The sequence below is a fragment of the Hirundo rustica genome, chromosome Z (assembly GCF_015227805.2).
Source record: "Hirundo rustica isolate bHirRus1 chromosome Z, bHirRus1.pri.v3, whole genome shotgun sequence".
Classification (NCBI taxonomy): domain Eukaryota; kingdom Metazoa; phylum Chordata; class Aves; order Passeriformes; family Hirundinidae; genus Hirundo; species Hirundo rustica.
In genome coordinates, this window is record NC_053488.1 from 39,179,644 (window position 1) to 39,205,986 (window position 26,343).

The following is a 26,343-nucleotide window of genomic DNA, read 5'->3' on the forward strand; positions in this document are numbered from 1 at the left end:
ATTCATAGTGCAGGCAAGTTCTATTGGAAGATATTAATTTAAATTATTTTTGTTTGACCAGCTCAACAGGTTACATGATTTTTTTCCGTGTGTCTTTGCTAACCACTTGAGTCAAGTTAAAATCAATTTTGATCCTTGAAGCATTTTCTAGTATGATTACAGAAATTCATATTTTGATTTTAGCCAGAAAGAGGAAAGAGAAAACAGATGTAATCTACTGTTAGCAAACTGAACACACTAACTCAATATTTCAACAAAGTGCAGTGCTGCAAGATGTAACAAAACATGTTACAGAAATGGAGTTCATTAGTAGCTACTCTAAATTCCAGAAAGGAATATATCCTAAAGGTGCAAACACTGTATACTTTCAACAGTTTTAAAAGTATTTTAAAAGTATTTTAAAAGTATTTTAAAAGTATTTTTAAAGTATTTTAAAATACTTTTGACAGTTACACAGCACCATTAACATCTTAACCTTTGTGACAGCACTGTTCTATCTGCATCTGTGCAGCCTGCCTTTCTCTCACAGCTCCCTAACTCCTAGGTAAGGTCTTGCTGTCGGCAGCAGTGTTTTTCCTAAAGCTACCAGGGCAGTGTTCTCCCCCTTGGTGGATGTTCTGGGGATCCTGTGCAAAGCCCAGGAATTTTGTCAATCTCAGTTTCTCAGGGCAAGTGACTGCTGTAACGGCAAGGTCATTCTTTCTCTCCCGCCCTCTTCATAATTCGTTTTACAGCTCTCAGTTTATATCAGAAGCACAAGACCTAGTGAATAACAAAGCAAGATAAGCATTACCCCCTGATACACACACTGAAATCTTAGAAACTAGTCATCGTACAATCCCAAGTATGTTCTGACCCCAGTATGAACAGGAACAGCAGTTAGTTTGAGTGGCTCCCAATGGCAAGTGCATCACACAAGGGGAAAATGTGGTGAAAAATCACCATCACTGTCAGTACCCCCTGCCCTGGAGAGCCTGCCCAAGGAAGAGCAGGCTCTTGGCTGGGGACCACATTTTCTTCTCCATGCTGGTCTAGCAGCAAAGAAGTTTGATGGGATTTTTAAACCTTTTCTCCTTTCTGTCTCTCCTTTGTTTTTTCCACTCAAAGGTAACTGCCAGTTTTTACATATACAATCAGCTACAGACCTTGCAAACATCTTTCTGCATTCAAAATATTTTCCAGAAACCTTGGTACAACAGCATGACCAACATACTGCAAGTTTCTCCTCCCCATCACTAAGACTTAAAAAGGAGGTGAATTCCTCCTGATTCTGGCTTTGACCTATGTTATTCTGAGTGTCAATACCTTCCATGCAACAGCAACTGTTTCAGACAGGCATGTTGCAGTTTCTCAAGCTGCAAATAAACTGCTATGTATTCCAAAGAGCTTTTGGGCCATGTGCACTCTACCACAGCAAGTAATTCATTTTTACTGCACCTTTATTGCACTTACACCCTTCTCCAGCCCTGCTTTTCAAAAGCAAAAAATCCCTTCTGGAGTTCACACCTAGAAGGAAGAAGAGTAGTAGACAAATATGCTAACTAACTAATTACCTTTATTATGATTTCTTGCAGACCAGTCTAAAGTCTGATTTGACAATGCTAATAGATGGAAGGATCACCAAAATAAGCCATGCTTCTAACTGATGAACATCAGAGACAGTAAAGCAGCATAGGCTTAAGTGATGCTCACTATTTTCTAAGAAATAAAAGTATGTATTAATTGTGTAACAGTTTATAAGTTTGAAAAAAATGCAGTACACAGACAACCTGAAGTCAGAGATAGAGCATTTGTGAAAGGTTGCACTTTGATCCCACACTGCATATGAAAAAAAAGTTCATTAATATCCATGACAAACCCTCACCATTTTAAGCTTATTATCTGTAACAGAAATCCCTTCTTTTAAAGGAAATTTGAATAACCTACTTATACTTACAACAACTTCTAGAGTACAGGGACAGTCTTAGTTTCTCCACCTCATCCCATCACCATGACATTTCAAATGTGCTGAACTAATGTTCTTAAATTCAGTCTCTGTGGCATGTTTTCTCCTTCACTACATAGTTAATTCTATGACACAGAGCTCACCTGCACACACACAAAGGCGCCTCAGGAGCCTCAGCTGCTCCCAGGCCCATCAAAGTATCATCTCCATGAGCCTAAAGGAGCACAGAGGCAAAAAGGTGGAGAAGAGTCCAAACTACAAACTCAGGAGTGACAGTCCATCTAGCACATTTTGCACTAGCAGACACTCACTCTCAGGGGAGAGGGATGAGGTTACCAGTGTTGTGTGCACTCAGGCTTCATGTGTTCTGCATACCTGACCATGTACAGATGTGCTCTGCATGCACAGGAACAAATGTGCAGCTTCTCCCCTCCTGGGCTGCTGCATTTGCCTATCTCCAGCATGGGAAACAGAGTACCTTTATTCTCCTGGAGCATCTACTGTCTTCTCCTTTCAACCCTATCAAAAAAAATTAGTCCTGCACTCACACTCTTGCACTTGTCAGGTCTGCAAATATCACACTAATTATCAGACTTTTTTCATGTAGCAAGATTTCTAAAGATGCAGTTATGTAACAAAAAAAAATCTCTTGGGAACAAAAACGCGTTGGAATATTGGAATGTATTCAATAATGATTTTTGTGCTGGCTTGAATGCAAAACCAGCAAGAGACTCCAAGTCAGAAAAAAAAAAATTAATAGGAGAGAAAAAAAGTAAGATAAAATAAAATAAAACACATGCATTAGTACAAAAGATCACTGACAGAGTCAGAATACAACCTGAAACTGTGATGGTAGCAGTCCAGATGAAGTGGTCTTGTTGAAGCAGTGTTCCTGCACAAAGGTCTGGTAGCTCTTGTCCTCTGGGAATACAGTGGCTGCCTGTGCTGTCCCAAATGCCAGATTATATCCAGGTGGGAATGCTTGGCTCCTTCCCCTGGGCAGAGCATCTCACAATGGGCTGATATCATTTTATCAGTCATGTAATGGGTCCTTGATTGCCCATTAAACAGAGATAGCTCCTGGAGGGAGTTATCTATGAGTCATGCAGCAGGGCATTGATGGGCCATTAACAGAAGATAGTCTGGAGGGAAGGGGCAAGGGAAACACTGCCCAACCTAGTTTCAACAGCTCATGTAGATGGTGATAGAATATATACTTTGGGCACATCTTACATTGTAACTTGGGACATAATCCACCCCTTATTCTATGACCATCTACATCATACCCAAATTAATACATTCTTACAGCTAGATAGATAAATATACACATGCTTATACATACACATATACAGAATGAAACCTTACACCCAGTTCTCACTTAAAATTAGGTCTCCCTGTGGTACACAACAGGTTTCCCCATCTTTCTGCATTACCCACCAAATGGAACCAGGTCCTCGAGCAAAAACAGTCCCACGGATGGGTCAGCCTTTGCCTGAGGTGGGATTAATCCAAACAGTTTTTCCTAAAATACCTTTCATGTGTACCACAGGGACTTTATCTCCATCTACTGTGTGCAAGGGTTCAGACTGGGCAGGACCAGCTCGATTGATTGACCCTCGAGTGTTGACCATCCAGGTGGCCTTTGCTAAGTTCACTTCCCAATTTTTGAAAGTCCCCCCACCAAGCGCCTTCAGGGTAGTCTTAAGCAACCCATTGCACCGTTCAACTTTCCCGGCAGCTGGTGCATAATAAGAGATGTGATCTATCCATTCAATGCCATGTTCTCTAGCCCAGGTGTTTATAAGGCCATTCTTGAAATGGGTCCCATTGTCTGACTTGATTCTCTCAGGAGTGCCATGTCTCCACAAGACCTGCTTTTCTAGGCCTAAGATAGTATTCCGAGCAGTAGCGTGAGGCACAGGGTAGGTCTCTAACCATCCAGTGGTGGCTTCCACCATAGTCAGCACATAGTGCTTGCCTTGGTGGGTTTGGGGAAGGGTGATGTAGTCAATCTGCCAGGCTTCCCCATACCTGTACTTCAACCATCGTCCACCGTACCACAGAGGCTTTACCCGCTTGGCCTGTTTGATTGCAGCGCAGGTCTCACAGTTGTGGATGACCTGTGAGATGCTGTCCATAGTAAGGTCCACACCTCGGTCACGGGCCCATCGGTATATTGCATCTCTCCCTGATGACCAGATGCATCATGGGCCCAACGGGCTAGGAATACTTCTCCCTTGTGCTGCCAGTCTAGATCCACCTGTGATACTTTCACTTTGGCAGCTTTGTCCACCTGCTCGTTGTTGTGATGCTCTTCATTAGCCTGACTCTTAGACACATGTGCATCCACGTGTTGAACCTTCACGGTCAGCTCCTCTACTCAGGTGGTGATGTCCTGCCAAATCTCAGCAGCCCAGATGGGTTTCCCTCTGTGCTGCCAGTTGGCCTTTTTCCAGCGATTCAGCCATCCCCACAGAGCATTAGCGACCATCCACGAGTCAGTGCAGAGATAGAGTCTTGGCCACTTCTCTCATTCGGCAATATCCAAAGCCAGCTGGATGGCTTTAAGCTCTGCAACCTGACTTGATCCACCTTGTCCCTTGGTAGCTTGTGCAACTCATCGTGTGGGGCTCCATACTGCAGCTTTCCATTTCCGGTTAGCGCCTACAATTCGGCAGGAACCGTCAGTGAAGAGGGCATATTGTCTTTCAGTCTCTGGTAGCTCGTTATACGGTGGGGCTTCCTCGGCATGTGTCACTTCTTCTTCTTCTTCAGAAGATAATCCAAAAGTCTCACCTTCAGGCCAGTTTGTTATAATTTCCAGAATCCCAGGGTGATTCGGGTTTCCAATACGGGCATGCTATGTGATGAGGGCAATCCATTTGCTCCATGTGGTGTCAGTGGCATGATGTGTGGAAGGAACCTTTCCCTTGAACATCCACCCCAGCACCAGTAGTTGGGGTGCCAAAAGCAGCTGCGTTTCAGTGCCAATTACTTCTGAGGCAGCTTGAACTCCTTCATGGGCAGCCAAGATTTCCTTCTCTGTGGGACTGTAGTTGGCTTCGGATCCTCTGTAGCTTTGGCTCCAGAATCCCAGTGGTCGGCCCCGAGTCTCCCCAGGCACCTTCTGCCAAAGACTCCAGGACAGGCCATTGTTCCCGGCTGCAGAGTGGAGCACATTCTTCACATCTGGTCCTGTCCTGACTGGGCCAAGGGCTACTGCATGAGCGATCTCCTGCTTGATCTGGGCAAAGGCTTGCTGCTGCTCAGGGCCCCAGTGGAAATCATTCTTCTTGCGGGTGACCAGGTAGAGAGGGCTCACAATCTGGCTGTACTCAGGAATGTGCATCCTCCAGAAACCTATGGCGCCTAGGAAAGCTTGTGTCTCCTTGTTGGTAGGTGGAGACATTGCGGTGATCTTGTTGATTAATTCTGTGGGGATCTGGCGACGTCCATATTGCCACTTGACTCCTAGAAACTGGATTTCTTGAGCCGGTCCCTTAACTTTACTTCGCTTAATGGCAAAACCAGCTTTCAGCAGAATCTGGATTATCTTCTCTCCTTTCTCGAAGACCTCCCCTGCTGTGTTCCCCCATACAATGATGTCATCAACGTACTGTAGATGTTCAGGAGCCTCACCTTTTTCCAGTGCAGTCTGGATCAGTCCATGGCAGATGGTGGGGCTGTGTTTCCACCCCTGGGGCAGTCGGTTCCAGGTGTACTGCACACCCTTCCAGGTGAAGGCAAACTGGACCCTGCACTCTGCTGCCAAAGGAATGGAGAAGAAGGCATTGGCAATATCAATGGTCGCATACCACTTTGCTGCCTTGGACTCCAGCTCATACTGAAGCTCCAACATGTCTGGCACAACAGCACTTAGCGGTGGGGTGACTTCATTCAGAGCACGGTAATCCACAGTCAGTCTCCATTCTCCACTGGACTTACGCACTGGCCATATAGGGCTGTTGAAAGGTGAACGAGCCTTGCTGACCACCCCTTGCCTCTCCAGTTTACGAATCATCTCATGGATAGGAATCACAGAGTCTCTGTCTGTGCGATATTGCTGACGGTGTACTGTTGCTGTGGCGATTGGTCCCTGTTGTTCTTCAGCTCTCAGCAGTCCTACAGCAGAGGAGTCATCTGAGACACCAGGTAAGGTATTCAATGGTCTGATGTCTTCTGTCTCTACAGCAGCTATCCCAAAAGCCCAACAATATCCTTTTGGGTCTTTGAAATATCCATTTCTGAGATAGTCTATGCTGAGGATGAATGGGGCCTCTGGGCCAGTCACGATGGGGTGTTTTTGCCACCCATTCCCAGTTAAACTCACTTTGGCCTCCAATACAGTCAGCTGCTGGGACCCTCCTGTCACCCCAGAAATAGAAATGGATTCTGTTCCTACATACCTTGATGGCATCAGGGTACATTGGGCACCAGTGTCAACCAAAGCCGTATATTTTTGTGGGTCAGATGTGCCAGGCCATCGGATCCACACAGTCAAATAGATCCGATTGTCCCTTTCCTCTACCTGGCTAGAGGCAGGGCCCCCCTATTCCTGGTCATTCCTGGTCACGTTGCTCTCTTCCTGTAAATAAGTTCCTGAGGTCCCTTCAAGAGGATCAGTCATATCATCCTTCCTATACTGTCTGGAGTTCTGTGCCTGAGAGACTGGAGCAGCTTTGACTCGAGACGAGCTCTTTGTGGTAGGTGTCTCTCTCTTCAGTTCACGTACACAGGCTGCTAAGGAGGAGATGGGTTTTCCATCCCACTTCCTCATGTCTTCTCCATGCTCCCGAAGAAAAGACCAGAGGTTACCCTGTGGAGTGTATCCTCTCTCCCTGGCTGGCGGACACCTGCTCCTAATGGCAGAGACTCTTGTTGGTTCTGGCGAGATGTGGTAAATTTCTTCCTTAAGTTCCTTTCTCAGTTTCTGATGGCCCTCTCAATCAAACTCCGAACTTGCTCAGCCAGCCTTGTTTCCATGGATGAGACATGGGTACGAAATGGGGCAGTGAGAGTGTCCTCATAAATTCTTAGTTTATTGACCAAGACACCCGCCTTGTCCTCACCTTCATCAGTCACTATGCGGACTGATTTGCTCTTTGATTTCTTCTTCTGAACAGGGGCAACTGCCACTGGTTTAGGTTGTTCTGTTCCAGTGACGGTTTGTGTGGAGATGCTGATGGCACCTTTGGTTTCTTTCTCCTCTGTGACAGCTTGTGTAGACACTAACACTGTTGCTTTGGTTTTGGTTCCTTTGTGACAGTCTGTGTAGATGCAGTTACTGTCTCCTCTGTGATAGTTTGTATATACACGGATGCCATTGTTTTGCATTTGTTTCTTTTTCCCTCTTCCTCAAGGAGATGCTGCACCACCCCATGTAGTCTTTGATTTCTAAGCATGGTGCAGGCTGCGCAGAAAAGACAAAGCAGAACTAACAACAATATTATGCTGTCCTTGGCACCTAGAGAGAACTCAATACTTTTGAAAACTGCTGTGCCAGGCCTAAAAGACTGGGAAAAAATCATTCTTTACCCCTCCCCACAGGGGCTGGGTGCGATTGTTGAGAGCCAAGATGTAGCATCCTAGACCAGGACAAGCAAACAAAATAGAGTATATATTCCAAATGATGCTCATTGCCTCAGAGGCTATCATACAATAAACATGATAGACCAATAAAGCAATTTTGGTACCATACCCTGGTCTACACATGAGCATTAAGACCGGCAAATACTGCCCCATGTGTGGGAAAATGTAGAGAGCTAGGTATAAGATATATGAAAGCAAGTTGAGCATCATTGAAGACAGCTGGGGTTTTTTTCTCACTACAAAACTGTAATTCTGACTTTTCTCAGTACCTCATGCCCCACGTTGGGCACCAAAATATCTCTGCTGGCTTGAAGGCAAAACCAGCAAGAGACTCCAAGTCAGAAAAAACAATTTAATAGGAGAGAAAAAAAAAAAAAGTAAGATAAAATAAAATAAAATAAAATACATGCAGTAATACAAAAGATTACTGACAGAGTCATAATACAACCTGAAACCATGATGGTAGCAGTCCAGATGAAGTGGTCTTGTTGAAGCAGTGTTCCTGCACAAAGGTCTGGTAGCTCTTGTCTTCTGCGAATCCAGTGGGTAAGGCTGCCTGTGCTGTCCCAAATGCCAGATTATATCCAGGTGGGAATGCTTGGCTCCTCCCCCTGGGTGGAGCATCTCACAATGGGCTGATATCATTTTATCAGTCATGTAATGAGTCCTTGATTGCCCATTAAACAGAGATAGCTCCTGGAGGGAGTTATCTATGAGTCATGCAGCAGGGCATTGATGGGGCATTAACAGAAGATAGTCTGGAGGGAGGGGGCAAGGGAAACACTGCCCAACCTAGTTTCAACAGCTCGTGTAGATGGTGATAGAATACATACTTTGGGAACAGCTTACATTGTAACATTTTAAAAGATGAGTCCAAAGGCTCCTGTTTCACTCTGGCTGCTGCAGGAGAGAAGGGTCGGTGTAACAGTTAGTCTTTGCTGAAGAAGTTTTAACCACCACCAGACAGCACTGAGCACAGTGTACAACAACAGTAGGTTGTGGAGCCAACTGCTGAGGAATGTGCACTCATTTTGCACACAACATTGTAAGGCCAGATAGCTCCTGCTGACTTCTGCATGGAAAACACTAAGCTTGTTCTGAAAAATGCTAAGATGAAACTTCAAGACATGGGTACAAAAAGAAATAATGATTTTCTTTTTCTTCTTTTTCTTCTACAGTTCACAGATTTTGTTCTTACGCATTCCATATGCACAACTGCTTCTACCACTGTCTTCTACAGAACAGTAACTGAATGTTTAAAAAGAGTGATTTATAACATGTGCTGTTTAAAAAAGACATTTGACTTCAGTCATCTTTTTTCAACATTTTCAATTATACAAACAATACAATCTGTCTATTTTTGCACTGGTTGTACTTGCTACGTAAGGTTTAAAACCTTCATCCATGCAAATCCAGGTAAAAGGAAGAAACACATTATCAGGTCTAATGCCCCTTCTTGGCAAGGCAGAAGAACAGAGAGGCAACACAGTGGTTTATTCCTCATGTAGAGGGGAGGAAGGAAGACACATTAAAAATAACACTTGGAGTCTTTCTAATAATTCTTATTTTTCTAAGCCCACAATCACAAAACATTGGGAAAAGATTGCTTGTAAACATTTAAAGTGACAGTATTAATTGAGCATATAGCAAAGAGGAACAAATGTAGCCAAGCACCATCAACTATCCATTTCTGCAATTACCTAAACACAATGTAAAGTTAGTTGTGTAAATTACTACAACAGAGAAATATGTCCTCCCTAAAGGTACACAACTTGCAATGTTTTAAAAATACATGTTCCTGTCAGAACTGTGTGAATGCTGCACAGTACTGAAGCTATAAATTATTTTATGAAAATTCGAGTCTAAAGTTTGTTTTCGTCACTTGTACTCTTAGGAAAAATGTTTAGGAATAGAAAATGAACGTTTAAGCATTATGCAGCAAAGCTAGTAAAGACAGCATAGCTCCTTGGCTGAAATAATTACCTTTACTGACTCCCATGGAGTCTCTGCAGGAAATGGTGCACCTGTCTCAAGACCAACCAGAAGCAGATGAGCTAGCTGAGTCTCTGTTCAGCTACCACATGGCTGATTTATCATGACTGTCTCTACACCTACCCTCATAATAGTAAACCCATCTTTACCTCTGTATCAGGCTTCACTCTTCACCTTGAGCCAGCCCAGACCTTGGAGCTATGCTGTCTGAACAAAATTTTCCTCTGTTAAATGGAAAGGGATTCTTTATGGTACACTACCACAAGCAGGAGTGCTCTGTCAGTGATTTCCTCAACAAAGCCATGCTTGTAAACACTTCCAAGTTTTCCTAAGCCTGACTAACTACATTTGCCTTGTATCACTTCCCTGCATGTGTATATCAATACAGCACCTCACAGGCATCCCTCTCATGTGGAGCATGACTGTCCAGCAAATATCTATATACAAATATCTATATACATTTCTATTTGTTCCTGCTGATCTCAGACTTAAAAGGAAGACACCGGCAAACAAATTCACAGAACTAACATCAGAGGTCCATGAGTCTCAGGTCTGTCATTTAACTAAACAGCAAACAGACAGTGGTTAACAACCATGGCACACAACAAACACAGTGGGGGAAAAGACCCCTTAACAGGGGCAGCACAGCTTATTGAAAGGCAGGTACAAACTAAAGTTTCCAACTTCCTTCTACTTTTCTGTTAGAAGTCTTATATTACAGCTCCACTATTATAATCCATCTAGGTCATCCTCATTACATGAGTCATAGTCCAAAAAAGGTCACAACTTACTGGTAATCAGTGAGTATCACAGAAGCACTAATATTAATTCTTAATTCTAAAATGAGGGAAAAACAAAAAGAAGAAAATACTTTAAGTGTAGCCTATAGAATTCAAGTTCTTTGAGTGTTGTGTTCCACTTTCAGCCATAATTCCTACAAAGCCTATCTAAACAATGGCTGCTGAAAAAAACCCTATCACTACAACAATTGCATTCTTGATGGAACATCATTATGAGAATATGCAAACAGCATATTCTATTGCTTTTTTAATATCTGTGTACAAAGGGGAAGATACTATAAGTTGTGAAGGCATGTAGAGGAAACAAGAATATTATTGTTCAGAAAGAACTGAGGAGAAATTCATACAAATACCAGAAATGTGTATTTATTGTAAGGATACTGACAAAGTACTTTTGTTCAGTTATCCATGTTTACAATTCAATGGGAAATCTCAAGAAAAAGCCATGACTAAGCATGCTGTGTAAAGCACAGTACATGAGTCTGATGGTACCAGAAATTTCTAAGACCTCTGTCAGCTCAATAAGGTACAGCTTCTCATGAGGTATTCCTCTATTTTAATTCAAATTTCTCCACAGTTTAGCCTCTTCATATTTCAATCTTCCCCCACAATTCTTAAGTGATAACATTACTACCATTATCCTCCTGCAATAGCAGGAACATCAAGAAGTGTCTAGGCACAGAGATGAAAAACCTTGGAGAGTTTATGCTCTTCTCCAAGACCAGCTGTGAGAAATTTTAGAAGATGTGTCAGATGTTACCTTCTCCTTAAAAATGTGTATTTCCTAACAGCTAACACAAGAGTGCTCTGTGTTATAACCAAGTAACCTGTAATTTGGGAAGTCATCTTTCCTAAAGAACATACACGACTTACAGGTCATAGGAGAATTTCCTCTGAAGGTTAGTCTGGTTCTTCTGAAACGAGTAAACATCCAGCTGTAGCTTTCCATATTCTGTCTGTAAGTCTTTCAAGTGTTCTGGTCAAAGCAGGATTAAAATACACATTAAAATACACATATATGTACATATTCTACAACAGAAACATCAAGAAACAAAACTATAATAAGAATGCTAAATTAACCTATCTGTCATGCAAACTACATTTCACTCACAAATGCATAGATAATTGTTGAATTTATTCAACAAGGGTGCACAGGATCTGGTAAGATTAACCTTTCAGCATAATATATTAGCAAAAACAGTAAAATGCGTATTTTTACCTACTTTTCCTCTTAAGGAATACATAGAACTGATTTGCAAACCCTGCTAAGTTGCAGTCTGAAAAATCCTTAAGTCTATGAAATCATAATCAGAACACAATATGAAAGAGCACTCACATTTATCAGTCATATACAGACAAGCTTGCAATGCATCCTGAATAATATGCAATTTATAGCCATGTTCTTCAGCAACAGAGATATCTATAATTTAGAGTTTTCTTCCTGATAGAAACCTTTGTGAGAGGGCACCAGAAGACAATACTACAACATACTTACTCCTTTATAGGATTTGTTCCCAAGAACCTCCAGAGGAATACATTGCTAACAGCAATTTTGAAGCACTACCATGAATAGAAATTAATTAGACTGACTTATTTAATATGGGATTTGTGAATTCCTCTGATGCTAAAATGCATGACCTCAGGGAAGAATGCAAGAGTATGTTGCCAGGTAAAATTAAGTAAAAATGTATTAACTTAGTCCTATTCCATATTATATCATAAGAGTCAGGAGTACTCCATCAAGCACTACATGAACAAATCCTCCTACTGAGGCAGATCAGTCTGACATTTAACTGAAGCTACGCAGATGAAGTATCTAAATCACGGCAGCTCCTGTACCACCCCTATGACTTGAAGAAAGACAGCATCCTCAAAAGACCACGGAAAATGCAAGTCTTGAAAACAGGGGGCCTAAAAATCAATATGAGATTCACAGGGGCACTTCAACATACCTCGTAGACTCTGAATCAATCGATCATTTACTGTGATGTTACTCACTAGTATTGCCTGAAAGAAGCAGGACAAAAACGAGAGTTTTAATTGTGAAGGACCTCTACTACCATTATAAGCACTTGTACACCCATCAAAGCACTTGGAATAAGAAATACCTTTTGTATGTCACAATTGTGACAGTATCACAGTTGAACAAAACCTTTTAGATGCTTTAGAGATCTTCTGTTGCAAACAACAAATATTCATTTTAACACATATTTTCCAGTAAAGGGCAGTGGGGAAAGATAACACTGCACAAATGAAAAGAGCAAGAATTTAAAGGAAATTAAAGATACAAAATTGCTTTATTCTAATTTAATCTCACAGCTGAAATCACAGTCAGACTTACTGTATTTATCTCTTGAAGTAAGACTACAACACCACAGCCCACTATCAATTAATTACCCTCTCACTCAGGAATCAATCCACCTGAATTCTGTCATGCACATATGAGCTATGAAACAATTAATCCATGAAAGCAATGTGAAGCCCTTGCATTGTATCCCTTTTCTACCTACCTTCTTGATTGTTTTCATGTTGGAGTGGCCTTCTTCCCCTCCCTCACTTTGTACTCCTTCTCATTCTGAAGAGGTAGTCAACATAGGAACATGTTTTGTCTATTCTTTCATCAATCTCCATCTACCATTTAATATACACACATATCCCAAAACACCCGAAATCTGAATCAAGTCATGGCTAAGTGAAATTATTCCTGTGAGCCAGATGTCAGGAAAACTCAGATTCCTATTCAACATTTAGCAAGTCTGATGCAGAAGAGTACTTAAGAATACAAAAAAAGGGATCCACTGACTCTTCAGAATCAATCCAGTTATCTTAGGAAGGTATTTCTCAGGCTTCATTGTCAGTTCCCCTAATAGCCTTATCCTGGGAAACTCCAGGGTTCTTCAAGGGTCTCAGAAAGTCAGCTCCCCTGTTCCCCAAAGTTTTTGCTCCAGTACTGACATGTGCATGTCCACACCCAAGAAGAAATAACAGCATTCACTCTGTCCACCCAAGTCACCCTGAAACACTGACAGCATTATCAGTGCCTTTCTTCCCAAAGGCAACAGCAGTAAGAGCCAGTTGATTAGGCAAAGTGCAGTGTTCAATAAATCTGAGTGGGCTAGCACCCAGAAGAGTAGTAGATTTGTCTTTGGATAACCCTTCAAAGAGTCCCGTTTCAAAGAACTGGTCATTCAGCTGTTGCTAAGTATTTCTACACCATTCTGTATGTAGAGCTGTTCTGTGAACACCACTGTGAAACCTCAAGAAAAAAAGTCATGCTCCTCTATTCATGCTCCTTTATTCAAAAGCAAAAAGAAACTTCAAAAGCTAGTAACAACTTGTATGTAGGATTGTTTAATACCTCTCCCTCTTCCTTCTCATAGGATAGGTAAATAAACAATGAATTTGTTTTCACTGGTTTATCGGGGAAAGGAAGTTAATGTTTCAGTGTAAATTCTAAATTTTGTTAATGTGTGGACAATGTAATCAGGCTGTTCCAAGATTATCACTTTCAGGATAATACAGCATTGGACATTACTAGAAATCATCAGTGGACTAGAAAAATCACTATGATAGAACAATTTTATAATTTTATGTCCTTATATATTTAATGTCCTTATATATATATATAATGTCCTTATATATTTTGTGGGGCTTTCTTGGTTTTGGTTCTTTTCATTGCAGGGGAGGAGAGGAAGAGTGAAAGGGAATGGAGGTTTGGGGAGGAGGGGGCCAGTCCTTAAAATGAAACTCCTAAATGCCAGGATCACTTACACGACAGTAAAACATATAAGTGTTACATGTTTTGTACATTAGGGCAATAGTAACTGTGATTAGCTGAAGTGGAAATAAATAATTTCACATTTTAAAAAGTCTCTTTGAATCACAACAGGGAAAAAAAACCAAGTCTGCCTTGATCATTCTGGATTGCATATAAAACTTCCTTTTGGCAATGCCACACCTATCTCCTTGAATATGTGGGCAAAAGTCCAGGCAAAAACCTGTAATATTCTAGTTAGCTGTTTAATTTGAACAGGAAATATTGTTTAATAATTTACAGCACAGTACTGCAACTGCCAGCTTCCAATCTAAGTCAATAACATCAGGCCTTCCATTCTTCCTCCTATCATTAAAGTGTTAACTGTTTTTCACCTTGTGGCTGTAAATCAAGCAAACATTACTCACTTTGGGAGTTTTATGCAGGCCAAGAATTAAAACTGCTGAGAAGCACTCAGCAGACACATGCCAAAACTCAGTTCTAGAAAGAAACTCACATTCTAAGATTCATCCAGTCCATAAAACAATAGCTCTAATACTCAGGAGCAAAAAATCCAGCTTTTGGAAAATCACCCTATCACTACATCAAAATGTGATATTCTGTGACACAGTAACCCTGTAATATAGAAGCAGTTTATTTGATTTGTAAACACGTTTGCATAGAAGTCCTTATGACTTCTATGGAAGGAAGGAAAAGGGAAAAGAAGTCTTTTGATTGAAGACAATACTGTGGACAGCAGGGCTTCAGACACAAAACTCAAAAGTCACACTTTCACCAATGTTATGGGAAACAAACTGCTCCAGCTGTACAGAAAAATTTTTAATGACAGCTGCCAAAGACATGTTTATTAATCACCACAGAACATATCTACGTAAGTCTTATTCCACTTAAGAAACACAAAGTTAAAGTTACTGTTTAAAAATAATGAAACAAACCCAGAAATATGCATGAGTGAGCCTTGAGATAAATTATTGGAGGTCTTTGTTTTGGGCACATACTTTGAACAATGCAAACGCATTTGATCTGAATAATGCCAAACAGTATCCTCCATACACATATTCCTTGGAGGAATTACTACAATAACGCATCCAGCATTTGATACTATCAAGAATCAAGATAACCCAAGCACACTGAACTGACATAGGTGCTTTCTAACACTAACTGTATGTAAGCATAATAAGATATTGCAACAGCAAAAAGAAAGGAAAGAGTTTGATAAGCATGAATACTAAAACTTAAGAAGAAATGGGCTTTGCATTCACAAATATAGCACAAAGGAGACAAAGATAAGCCACAGAATCAGTAACCCAGCTGGTAAGAACAAAACCAACTGTGAATAAAGCAAGAAGGGAAGGTAAGATTCATACATGCATAAACAGCCATTTATAATCAATCAGAGAAAAGCAGGGCACTTATTTTGTGATTAACTCAAACTGATTTAAGTCCTTTCAGCAAAGAAAAAGAGTGGTTCTGTCTTGCACACTCCCACAACTCCCCACCACTACGCTGGAATTAGCATGAGAATAATGCTGGCAACACACTGATGTTTTAGTTACTGCTCAGTAGTGCTTACACTAAGCCAAGGATTTTCCTGTTTCCCATGCTCTTCCAGCCAGCAGGTGCACAAGAAACTAGGATGAAGCTCTGTCAGGTGCCCCAAACTGGCCAAAGGGACATTCCATACCATAGATCATTGGGACAAAAAGTAGGGAAGTTGGCTAGGAGGCAGCGATAGCTGCTGGGGAAAAAGTTCATCGTTCAGCAGTGCTGAGTAATCGGATTGTGAATGTCTTGTTTCTCTTGGATTTTATTCCTCTCAGTTATCAAACTGTTCTTATCTCAATAGAGTTTTCTTCAAAAATCTAGAGGGAAATGTAGGGAGTAAGTGCCTACATGGTATTTAGTTGCCAGCTGCTGTTAAAATGTGATAACTAGCCACAAAAAGTCTTTTCAGTTCCAGGCCTAGAGACTAACAGTTAAACTGCTTATTAGTTTGTGGGGGAAAAGTTCACAAATAGGATTTTTAAGGAAATATTTGTCTTTAAGGCCAATTATTGTGCTGCACACTTCAGTGGAGGCACATCAGTGGAAGAAAGCCTTAGAACAAATTTCAAGTTCAAAATGGAGGAGATATTGTTCCTTTAAATCTGCTTCTCAATAAACTGAATTCCATTCAGAAATTGCACTTTTTCTCAATAAATATTAAAAACCCACCCAACCAACAAAAGAACCCCAAATAAAAACCAACCAACCAACCAAATGAACAACCCACGCACCCAACAAAAACCAAACCTGAAAAAAACACCTCTGTTTCTACAGAATGATTCTGCCAAAGATCTGAAACTCAACCTTGTTTCACAGCCTGTGCTAGAAACAATCTAGATTGTTTTATCACAGAAGACACAAAGGCATGCATACCATGACAGGGTGCAGTTCTGCTTCCAAAAGCAGCAAAATTGCAAAGTTATTTTCTTAAAATTTCAGTACCAAGAGGGTAGTATTTGACACACATGAATACGAAATTACTTTTACAGGTACTGGGCAACAGCAAATAGATTGAAGAAAAAAAGCCCTGTGAAATTACAGGACTTTGACTTTACTGTTATGTTTAACTAAAACCCCGATAGGAGGCAATGTAAGCAAAACTAAACCATATGATATGAGACTACTAATACAAAACTTCCACAGGTGTATCTAATGCACCTTCTGACTTTTTGTCCATTCATTTAGCTGTGAAGATGTAGCAACATTCCAATAATTAACTTCAAACTACATATACTCTAAATTCCTTCTCTCTAGTTCAGCTAGTCGCAGACTATCTTTTATTTTTTCCTTCCCACCATGCGAAGATGAATTTTGAATGGAAGTGATCTTCTAGACTTCTGCTGTATCAGTTATGAGGAAGCATACTGATTTGTCTTGCTAATATAGTAAAATTATACTATAGCAAATATGGGACAAGAGCCAGTGGTCCCTTACCTCAGAGCTTTTCCTAAACTAGATGATGCAACACTGTTTGGGTTGAAACACCCCCACTCCCCCCCTCAAAAAGCCACGAAACCCCCCCAAAAATAAATGAACGAAAACAAAGAAACAAACAAAAACATATATAGCCTTCAGTAAAAGGGAAGAGGTACCCCTTTATCCTACAGACTACTGTAATGCCTTCTGAGTGGAGTCGACTCCCTGCATACCAATAGGCACTTTGTGTCCAAAGAATGTGCTGGGAATTGAAATTTTCCCAGAGGGAGGGGACCAGAGAGCAGCTGTAGCCAGCATTAAAAGATACTGAGCAACAGGACAGTGATATGCTTCACACAGAATGTATAAATCTTGGCCCATCTCAGTAAAACAAGATCTAGGTTGATGATTTATGTAAATCCAAAGAAAATTACCAACTGCAAAATTATACTCAGTCAGTTACGAGATATTAAACATATTGTTGTCCTGTTATGCTTTTCAAAGAGACTTCTGTGGTTCTGTGCATCCCAGAAGCTATGAGTCCTGAAAACCAACCACAGAAGATATTGTTCTTTACAAAATTGCTTACAGATTAGAAACAGCCCTTTTGCACTCCTGAACTGTTGTTATCATGTAAGATTACTTGAACTCATCATTCTATTTCTGTATGGATTTCCAGAAGCCATTTCCTAAATTTACATTAATCCTTAAAAATTCATGCAGGTTGTTTAAAAGAAGACTGGTGACAGTAGTGTTTTATACATACTCGGACCTAAGAAAATAATAACAAGAGCAATTTTCAAGAGCTACACTGCCCCAGTGAATACACACAATATAACAGAGTCAGACTGCCTGCCTTCTATGCCCTCATCCTTCAAGTGGCACAGAGACAGTTCTACTACAAAAGAAGCCAGATTTAACTCAAAGTGATTATTGCACTGCTAGTGACAATGACTTTAACTGGGCAAATACCTTACTGGTGTTTTGGTTTGGCATGAAATAAATCAGTATTATAATTATTCTGTATTTCATCAGCAGAGTAATAAGACACAGTGAGCAGAGATGAACTGCAATTATGATAGGTCTCAAATGTTACTTGTGAGTTGCTTTTGGTTAGAACAGATTGTGTAAGTATGCCTCATATGTAAGCTTCTTCTACAGCCAGAAAAACCATAATTTCTTCCTGAAAAAGTGGGAGGTTTGAGATGGACCAATCATTCCTACACCACTGCTGAAAGCATTTTAATTTTTAAGAATAGCATGAAGAACTAAACAAAATCTCATTGATGACTTGACAATCTCTAGTAACAGAGTTTGTAAAATGGTTGTAAAACAAGTTGAGAATCTCGGGATTTGGATTTGCATTATTCATTCTTCCTGACTAGGTAAATACTAGCTACTAATCCTCACAGAGTAAATAAAGTTCAGTTCAAGGAGGAAGCTTCCCATAACCAGAATTCATTACTTGCCTCCCAGGAATCCCAGATTTGACTGCAATCCATGGAGCCAAAAAACAAGGATATGTGTGTGTATATAAGATATGAACATGCAAAACACATTTACACTTGGATACAGATACAAACAAACCAAAAAGCACTTAGAAATTGTCTTTTCATATGTTTCACATATCTCTGTAGAATAACCTCCAATGCTAGAGAGCTTCTTCCAACAAAGGCTGTTAGTGAGGAGAATTAAGCTTTACCTCTCTTTCCTGCCACCACATCAGAGGCATTCCTGAATTACAGTGGATGAATCCATGCCAACTTGTCTGATGTCTTCTTTGGACAAATGCACAGCTTTCCATCAACACAGCTCTCCCTACTCTTAAATCAGAGTTGGAAAGCAAACAGCATCTCTGCAGGATATTTGTTTGTGTGTCACAAGAAAAGCAAATTTTGAATTTGATGCAAAATGGTGCACAGGCACATACATGCTCAACCTACCACTTCAGGCTCCTGAGTGAGACACAGGATCTCCTCTAGTCACAAAATGCAGAAGACACGAAATTAGTAAAATGCACCCCTTTCCTAGGGCATCACTTCCTGGGGTTTCAAAGCAAGCTTCATAGACTATGCCATTATTGAACAACTGTATTTTAGGGTGGTAGAGAGAAAAGCACTTGGGAGGAAGGAATTGCTACTAGACCGGCCCCAAAATACACCTTTCCCAGCTTCCCACATCTAACACTGAAAAGCCAAATTAATTCCAAGGCAGCCATAAAGCACAGCGTTTTCCAAGCAGCAGCTTCCTCTGTCTGAGGAACACTTGGAGACAGAACAAACACCTTGGTACTGGTGGGTTAGATGCTTGAGCAAGGTCATCCAGTTGCTTTTTAACCTACACAGACCCACTTTAACTGGGTATTATGGATGCCATGCACTTCCAGCTTCACCACCTATTAACTGAGGAGCACTATCTTCTGCTCAATCTGAACTATGACTTGATGATGGCATTTGAAGGAGATTAGTGAATGCAGGACAACCTCACCTTGTCTTTCCCAGCCACAAACATTTTCTGTACTATTTGGCATCCTGGAGATGACTGTGATGGCTCTCCTCTGCTAACTCTTGTCCAGTCTGTAAACCACACTCTGGATTCCTGTAGAAAAATTACTGCACAGCTTTGGTAACCTTTGCCCTCCTCTCTGTCCTGTCACAGCACTCCAAAACTCCACTGGTGACCTCCCCACAGTACAACAATTAACCCAATGTATTTCTAAGCTGCTTTGCAACTTTTGTCTTTCACCCTCGCAATACTACTGTCTTAGCACACATCTGCACAATCTCTATGAGCCATTGCAACTCCAGGTGTGAATGTGTTCACTTGTTTCCCTCACCTTTGTCACTGACTCTTTCAGAGGAAAATTCCAAGATACTTCAGAAGAAAGATTTTCTTTTCCAGAAGCCACTTTGACTCTTCCCCAGACACCACATTCTACCCCATGTCCAACAGCAGTTCTAGTTTTGTAAAATATTTTTCACTACTTCTCCTGGCATGGATGCCACATTTTATGAGCAGTTCCTATATGCCCTCTAGACTCAAAAACGCCACAAGGAAAGTGGATTGTGTGGTGCCACCTGTTGTAATGCATTAATTGGGTTTATATTTCATCGGATTTGTAATGTTTTTTCCATGTATCTGTCCTTGCCCAGCAGTGCCCATCCCCCACACTGAAATGTAACCTAACTCTGTTCCCCTCCCACTTCTCCCTTATTGGGTGGTGCCTCTGGACCCTGCTCCCTGGGGAAAAAGCCCCAACAGGGGAGGGGGGAGGTCTCTCTGGCATCGGCGAACCATTGGGATGGCTCCAGCAAGCAGGGCAGGACTTGAGAATAAAAGCTGTAATATCCCACCAGAAGTCAGAGAGCAGACTCTTTTACTTTTGCCATCAGCAGTCGTCTAGTCTCATGGGGAATTACTACAGCCACCTACCATTCATGTCATGCCAGAAATTTGAAGAAAAAAGGTGGCACATCATGCTTGGCAGAAGCAACATTTCATTCACTAAACTTCCTTAAAACTCCTGGATGAGCTCCTGTCACCATCTCTCAACATCAGCCCATCTTCCTACCCTGTGCTGTAAACTCTCTGGCCAGCCCTTACAGTTTCAGTGCCTTTTAGTAACTGTGGTGATATCTGCTTATGGAAAGGAAGCATAATACTCCATTCCCCTTGCCCTTTTCTTATTTCTGATTATTTTTTTTCCATTCATGCTTTTTCACTCTGTGGAACTGAAGTAGAACACAAGAAAATGCCACAGCATTTGGTAGCAACACCCAATAATATGAGGCAGAAGTGGCAAGATTGATTACTCCCTTGAATCCTGTCTGAATATTCTATCTTTTTTAAAAAGGCATACATTAAAAAAAATAAACTGACAAACTATACCTCACCTTTTTTAAGATATATGCAAGGACTGAGCACAAAGAGAAGAGAGAAATTATCAAGGAAACTATTTGTCTCAAAAGAGGTAAAAAGAATTGGTTTATTATTTCCTTGAAGACTTGGGGTAAAGACTATTTCAAAATAAATCATGATATATGACATCGATGTGCACATTCTACCTCCCATTTTTCTCAATTTTTATTCCTCTAAGTTCTTCAAAGATTAATCTGGTGATATTTTGCTCAGGCAGCACGTTTTGAGGAACAAACCATTCCCTCACAGTGAACCTGCTACATGAAGAGTACCTGCTACCACCACGAGATGTGTCTGTTCAACCTGCTGAACTTAATAGTCCTGGAAAGCTGATCCATAAACTTCAGTCAAGAGACTTTATGGGAGAAGCAACTGAATATTCTCAACTAAATAAGAGGGAGAAAATGCTAATAGGAAGAAAATCATATTACTGACTAACAACTGCAATCAAAGTGGTATCAGCAAACCAGTTTGCAAGATACTACACAACAGGAATCATACACACCGCAATTTAAGTAGCTTTGTTCACATTCTTCACAAAGGAATACAATCCCCCTGGCAAAGCTGAACTGTCAGGGGCACTGCCGTGGAATTCTGACCTTCTCATATCTTCCCAATACTACTGAGTTTTGGAGGCAGAAAGCCAAGGTGTCACAAAATTCGTAATGCATTTAGAAATAAACGTCAACCATTTAGGCTTACAAATATATTTGGGAATATATCTCTCAGTGCATCTTCCTCTTTTTCTTAAATTTTAAAACATCAGTATACAGGAAAGAAAGTGAAGGGATATCCAAGCATAGCAATGATTTATAGAGAGGATAAGAGTCTTATTCAGAAATGCTGTTACTTGCAGCTTCTAGCATTTCAAAGTTATCCATTCAAAGTCCATTTTCTCAATATCATATAATCATAAAACATTTTGCCACACAAACACTGACTGTAAGCTGCAACACATGAGCATCACTTTCTGTTGCAGGGCGTGTCTTGGTAAGCCACCATCTCACAGAAAACTGTGGTTGGCAAAAGCCCTACCTTCTCTTCCTGATGTGCTCTGTTGGCATTCTCCATCTGAAAGCTGTGCAAGGATTGGATTTTGTCAATCTGCTGTCGCTGCTTCTCTAGCTCCCCTTGGAATTCATTCTTTTTTTGCTCCACAGCACCCCTCTCCGCTGCTGCCCTGCGGACTTTGCCTTCCAGATCCATGACTCGACCCTGAGGAGGAACAGATTAGTCAAAGAAAACAAAAATGCCTTGCCAGAATATTCAATGTATTCAAGGAATAGCAAATTTCACTGCTCTAACAATGCTGATATCATGAAAGTCCTGTCAGCCAGGGATCCTAGTCACACACACAGACACACACCTCCCTAGTTCTACATCTATTAAAAGGAGTGTGTATTTTGTAGACACTGTCAAAATTTCAGTTAAAGGAAAGAAAAATGAAAAGCTCAGTACTTGAGCTTAAAAACCCCCCAAAACATAAACATAAAAAAGATTAGAGTCTACAATTTTTCTGAAGTACAAGGTCAAACATTTTTCAAATTTAGCCTATATAATTCTGAAAGCTCTACACTACACAGCATTGACCCTAAACGAACTCAGTTCTCAAATCAATCTGATTTCCTGGAAGAGCTAGAAAAGAGTAGAGGGAGTACAACACTGCCCAATTTTTCCATGAACAACTGACATATGGCTATTACACAAAGATATATATGAGAAAAATTCATTCATAAGCAGAAAATAATCATTCTTCTTGATTGCTCAAAGAGCAGCTACAGGCAGAACAAAATTCAACATCCTGTAAAAACAAAGACAGAGACATAAGCTAAGGAATCAAGCCTGATCTTTTTGCATTCTTTCCTCCTCTCCCCCAATTCTTTTTTGTAAGTACCGATTTAGTTTTGCAAGGCATTGTTTCTAAACATTTTGGATTAAATTTGGTTTTCAGCAGCAACTAGAAATACAAAAACATGCAGGGGAGTGGGGATATCAAGAGACTCTACCCCTAGGAAAAAAAGGCCAGGTGGATTAAAAATTAAATATAATAAAAACTGCGCATTTTCCAAGACTCCAAGAAAATATATCAAATCTTCCTATACCACGGTATGTAGCACATCATGACCCACCTACCCTGCACAGAAAGCAAGAAAAGGGAGAGGAAGCAAAGAAAAAAGATGAAAAATGACTTGCAGTTTAGCTGGAATAGCAAGGAAAAGCACTCATTGCATTTCAGTCATAACAGCTGCAAAGTCTTGCTAACAAACAAATGGGTCTACAGAGTGCTTTAGAAGCTCCATCCATGTTCAGCTATGCTTTTATTCCATTTGGAGAGCATGACCGTGCAGAAGTGAAGTGATTTTCAGGCTAACTTTAGGAGATATGTACAAGATGGTAGAGTATATCAGTAATATCAGAGGACCTTGTGTCCCTAGGTTATTGAGACCAAAATAAACTGATGGGGCATTTTTTTTTTCACTATCAGCAGCCTCATGGCTGTGCAGCAAAACTTCAGCTATATTGATACATTTACTGTTACAGTTACTACCCACTGATAGCCACCATCCGGAGGCCACTGACTAAAGGGAAAGCAAGGGACGACCAGAATCTCAGAAGTCATTAAGACATACCCTTAAATGCATGGCCAGACACAAGTGTCCTGTTTGAACAGTGCCTGCCCTGAGGTGAAACAGGTGTTCAATTCCCTCAGCTGTCCACCCAGTGCTACTATACGGCTCAGTTACAAAAAGCATACAAATTCACCAGATAAACTGGGAAGGTGCTCTTATGAGCCACATTTAATCAACATGTTGCTAGTTTTTAGGTTAGCTTGTTAGAAACAATAACAAAATAAAAGAAAAAAAAAAGGAAGGAAAGAAAGAAAGAAAAAAGGGAGGGGAAGAAAGAAAAAAGGGAGGGGAAGAAGGGAGAAAAAATAAAAAAGAACTTTCCTTCAGAGATTGTCACAAACCAGAAACTTGACTCACACCTATTTCAGAAGAAATGGTCCAGAAAGGATTAAAACCCAAGCTCAACAGCCACCAAAAAAAAAAAAAAAAAAAAAAAAAAAAAAAAAAAAAAAAAAAAAAAAAAAAAAAGTTACCAGACAAGGTAATTATTACATGTAACTTGACTAAGAACCACAAAATCAGATTTTGTTTCTGAACAACCTAGATTTCCTTGTATTGAGTATGCATATAATGCTACGGGTCAGGTATGAAGACAAATCTAGGGATATGAGTGTGCTAGTTTTGTCTGGAATAGAGTTAATTTTCTTCACAGTGACTGGTATGGGGGTCTGTTTTGGATTTGTGATGAACACAGGGTTGATAATATAAAGATGTTTTTGTTATTGCTGAGCAGAGCTGGCAAAAGCCAAGTCCTTTTCTGCTTTGCCTACTGCCACGATGGCAAGGAAGTTGGGGGTGCTTGGAGGTTGGGAGGGGACAAAAAACAGAGGATGACATTTGTCACATCTTTAATGTGAAACAGCACAAGACAACTGAATGTTTTGTGAGAGCAGAAGTAACAAGTATCACACATCCAGGCGTGTTCAAGTTTTGGGTTTCTCTTATGTACAAATAGGCATCCCTCCCATTTCCCCAGCCTCCCACTACTGATAAGCAACAACTGTAAAATTTGTGAAAGTTCCTACAACAAGCTTAAGTTCCTGACTTGCCACATAAAGGAGAATCATCCTTCTTGTGAACTATGTTTATTACTTGCACAAATACAAAGTGACATGCAGAGCAAAAGAAACCTTACCTGCAGATCCATGCTGCGAGAATTTGCAATCCAGTAATTGAAACCCAAAACAATTATGCAAGCCACGAGTGCCGCCATGAGGAGTGGTGGAGACTTCATCCCACGACAGCTGTTTCCTAGTCCTACCATTTCAAGAAAATAACAAATCCGAAGAACCACAGCAAGTATGAAAACCTGCAAATTAAAAAGGGCACGTTATACTGCATCCCCAACTACAGCTATTTTATACACACAATAAAACTTCCTTTGCAATAATGCAACAGCTGACAGGCTTATACCCAGCAAGGAAGGTAGACGTATTAGTGTTGACCTGTCCAGATATTTCCATCTGAAAGACAAAGAAAGGTCATTGCAAACTATTAGTAGTATGTAAAGCTTCACATGGTCTTGAGGGGGATGTCTTGAATACTCCTAACAATATAATGAAAATCTGCAATAAACAGAACCAGGCATCCTTTTACCATACATCTACCCAAAAATCTACGCAGACAACACTGGGCTAGAGAACAGATTGTTTTTAACCTAATTTACTCAGAAAACTAATTTAGTCTTGCTGTTCAAGGAGTAATTCGCACTTTGCTTTCTGAAATTGGACAGTTTCAACTTATTCCATCTAGTACTACTATTCTAACTTCTTGTTCCCAATCTTGTAAATAAATACATAAATCAGATTGAACCAAATTATTTAAAGGAGAATCTAAAAATAACAACATAAATATGAGCAGACTCTCCATTGATTTCAATGCTACATTGCATCAAGCACTCTCCATTTCAATCCCCAGCTGCTTTCTCTACTCCTACAGAACATAAATAATGAATTAGCAGTACCAGAGATACTACTGGTTTTTATTGAGGTTTGTGTTATTTCTGTGAAACAGGCCATCTTAAAAAATAGGCAGGGGCAAAGGGTAGTTGCAGTTCTCCTCGAAACAGGCTACATTGATTTTATGATGTGGTAGAATCTGGTCTTGCTAAGGCTAATGGCACCTAGCTTTATGAATCCTTAAAATCCACTGGGAATTTTGGCTGCAGATTGTAGAAGATTTCTCTCTTGTAAACTGAGTTTAACTTTTTCCTTTCTGCACTCCTGCAGACAAACGACAGCAAAAATAAGCACAGAAGACCAGCCAGACAGCAAATATATATGCATCACAAGTCACAAGTTAAATCTAAAATGGGTACATTTACTAGTAATATATTGTACAAGCTCTCAAGGTACATGCTCTTTAGCAAAGCAACCTCTTCCCTACTGGTGCAATGCACAGGTGGCAATGGTTTAAAAGATAATAAATGGTAGCAACTTTCAAAGGATTTACACGTGAACATACACTGTAAATACAAGGGAAGAATGTGATGCCAGCACTTCGCATGTACCAGAAATGCAGATTTTACCATACGTCTCAACAGCTTACCTATAGGTATAGGTATAGGTATAGGCAATGTCCACATGCATTCTCTGCAAAATTCCCTCTTTGCAATCAAGACAGATTATATCTTCTCTTTTCTCAGCACGCAGTGCATAATACTGCCAGATTCACAATGGTTTCAAATCTGTGCACTTATTTGAAAAGTTTCCTAATTTGTATTTGAGAGTGGAA

The 26,343-nt window shown here is 40.5% G+C and overlaps 1 protein-coding gene across 3 annotated transcripts in view; it reads right to left on the reverse strand.

Moving 5' to 3' along the window:
* Nucleotides 1-26,343, reverse strand: part of GOLM1 (golgi membrane protein 1) — a 41,782-nt gene that overhangs the window by 10,052 nt on the left and 5,387 nt on the right. For 2 of the 3 annotated variants that reach the window (XR_009208641.1, XM_040089854.2), the window contains exons 2-5: nucleotides 24,746-24,919; nucleotides 22,016-22,195; nucleotides 12,279-12,333; nucleotides 11,200-11,302 (exon numbers count right to left, since the gene is read on the reverse strand). Coding sequence is in view for 2 of the 3 variants with exons in the window: in XM_040089854.2 (XP_039945788.1) it covers nucleotides 11,200-11,302; nucleotides 12,279-12,333; nucleotides 22,016-22,195; nucleotides 24,746-24,874 (467 nt within the window). In the remaining variant the exon portion in view is untranslated. Of the gene's footprint in view, nucleotides 1-11,199; nucleotides 11,303-12,278; nucleotides 12,334-22,015; nucleotides 22,196-24,745; nucleotides 24,920-25,023; nucleotides 25,045-26,343 lie in introns of those variants that run through there. The other variant, XM_040089855.2, reaches the window with a different exon arrangement.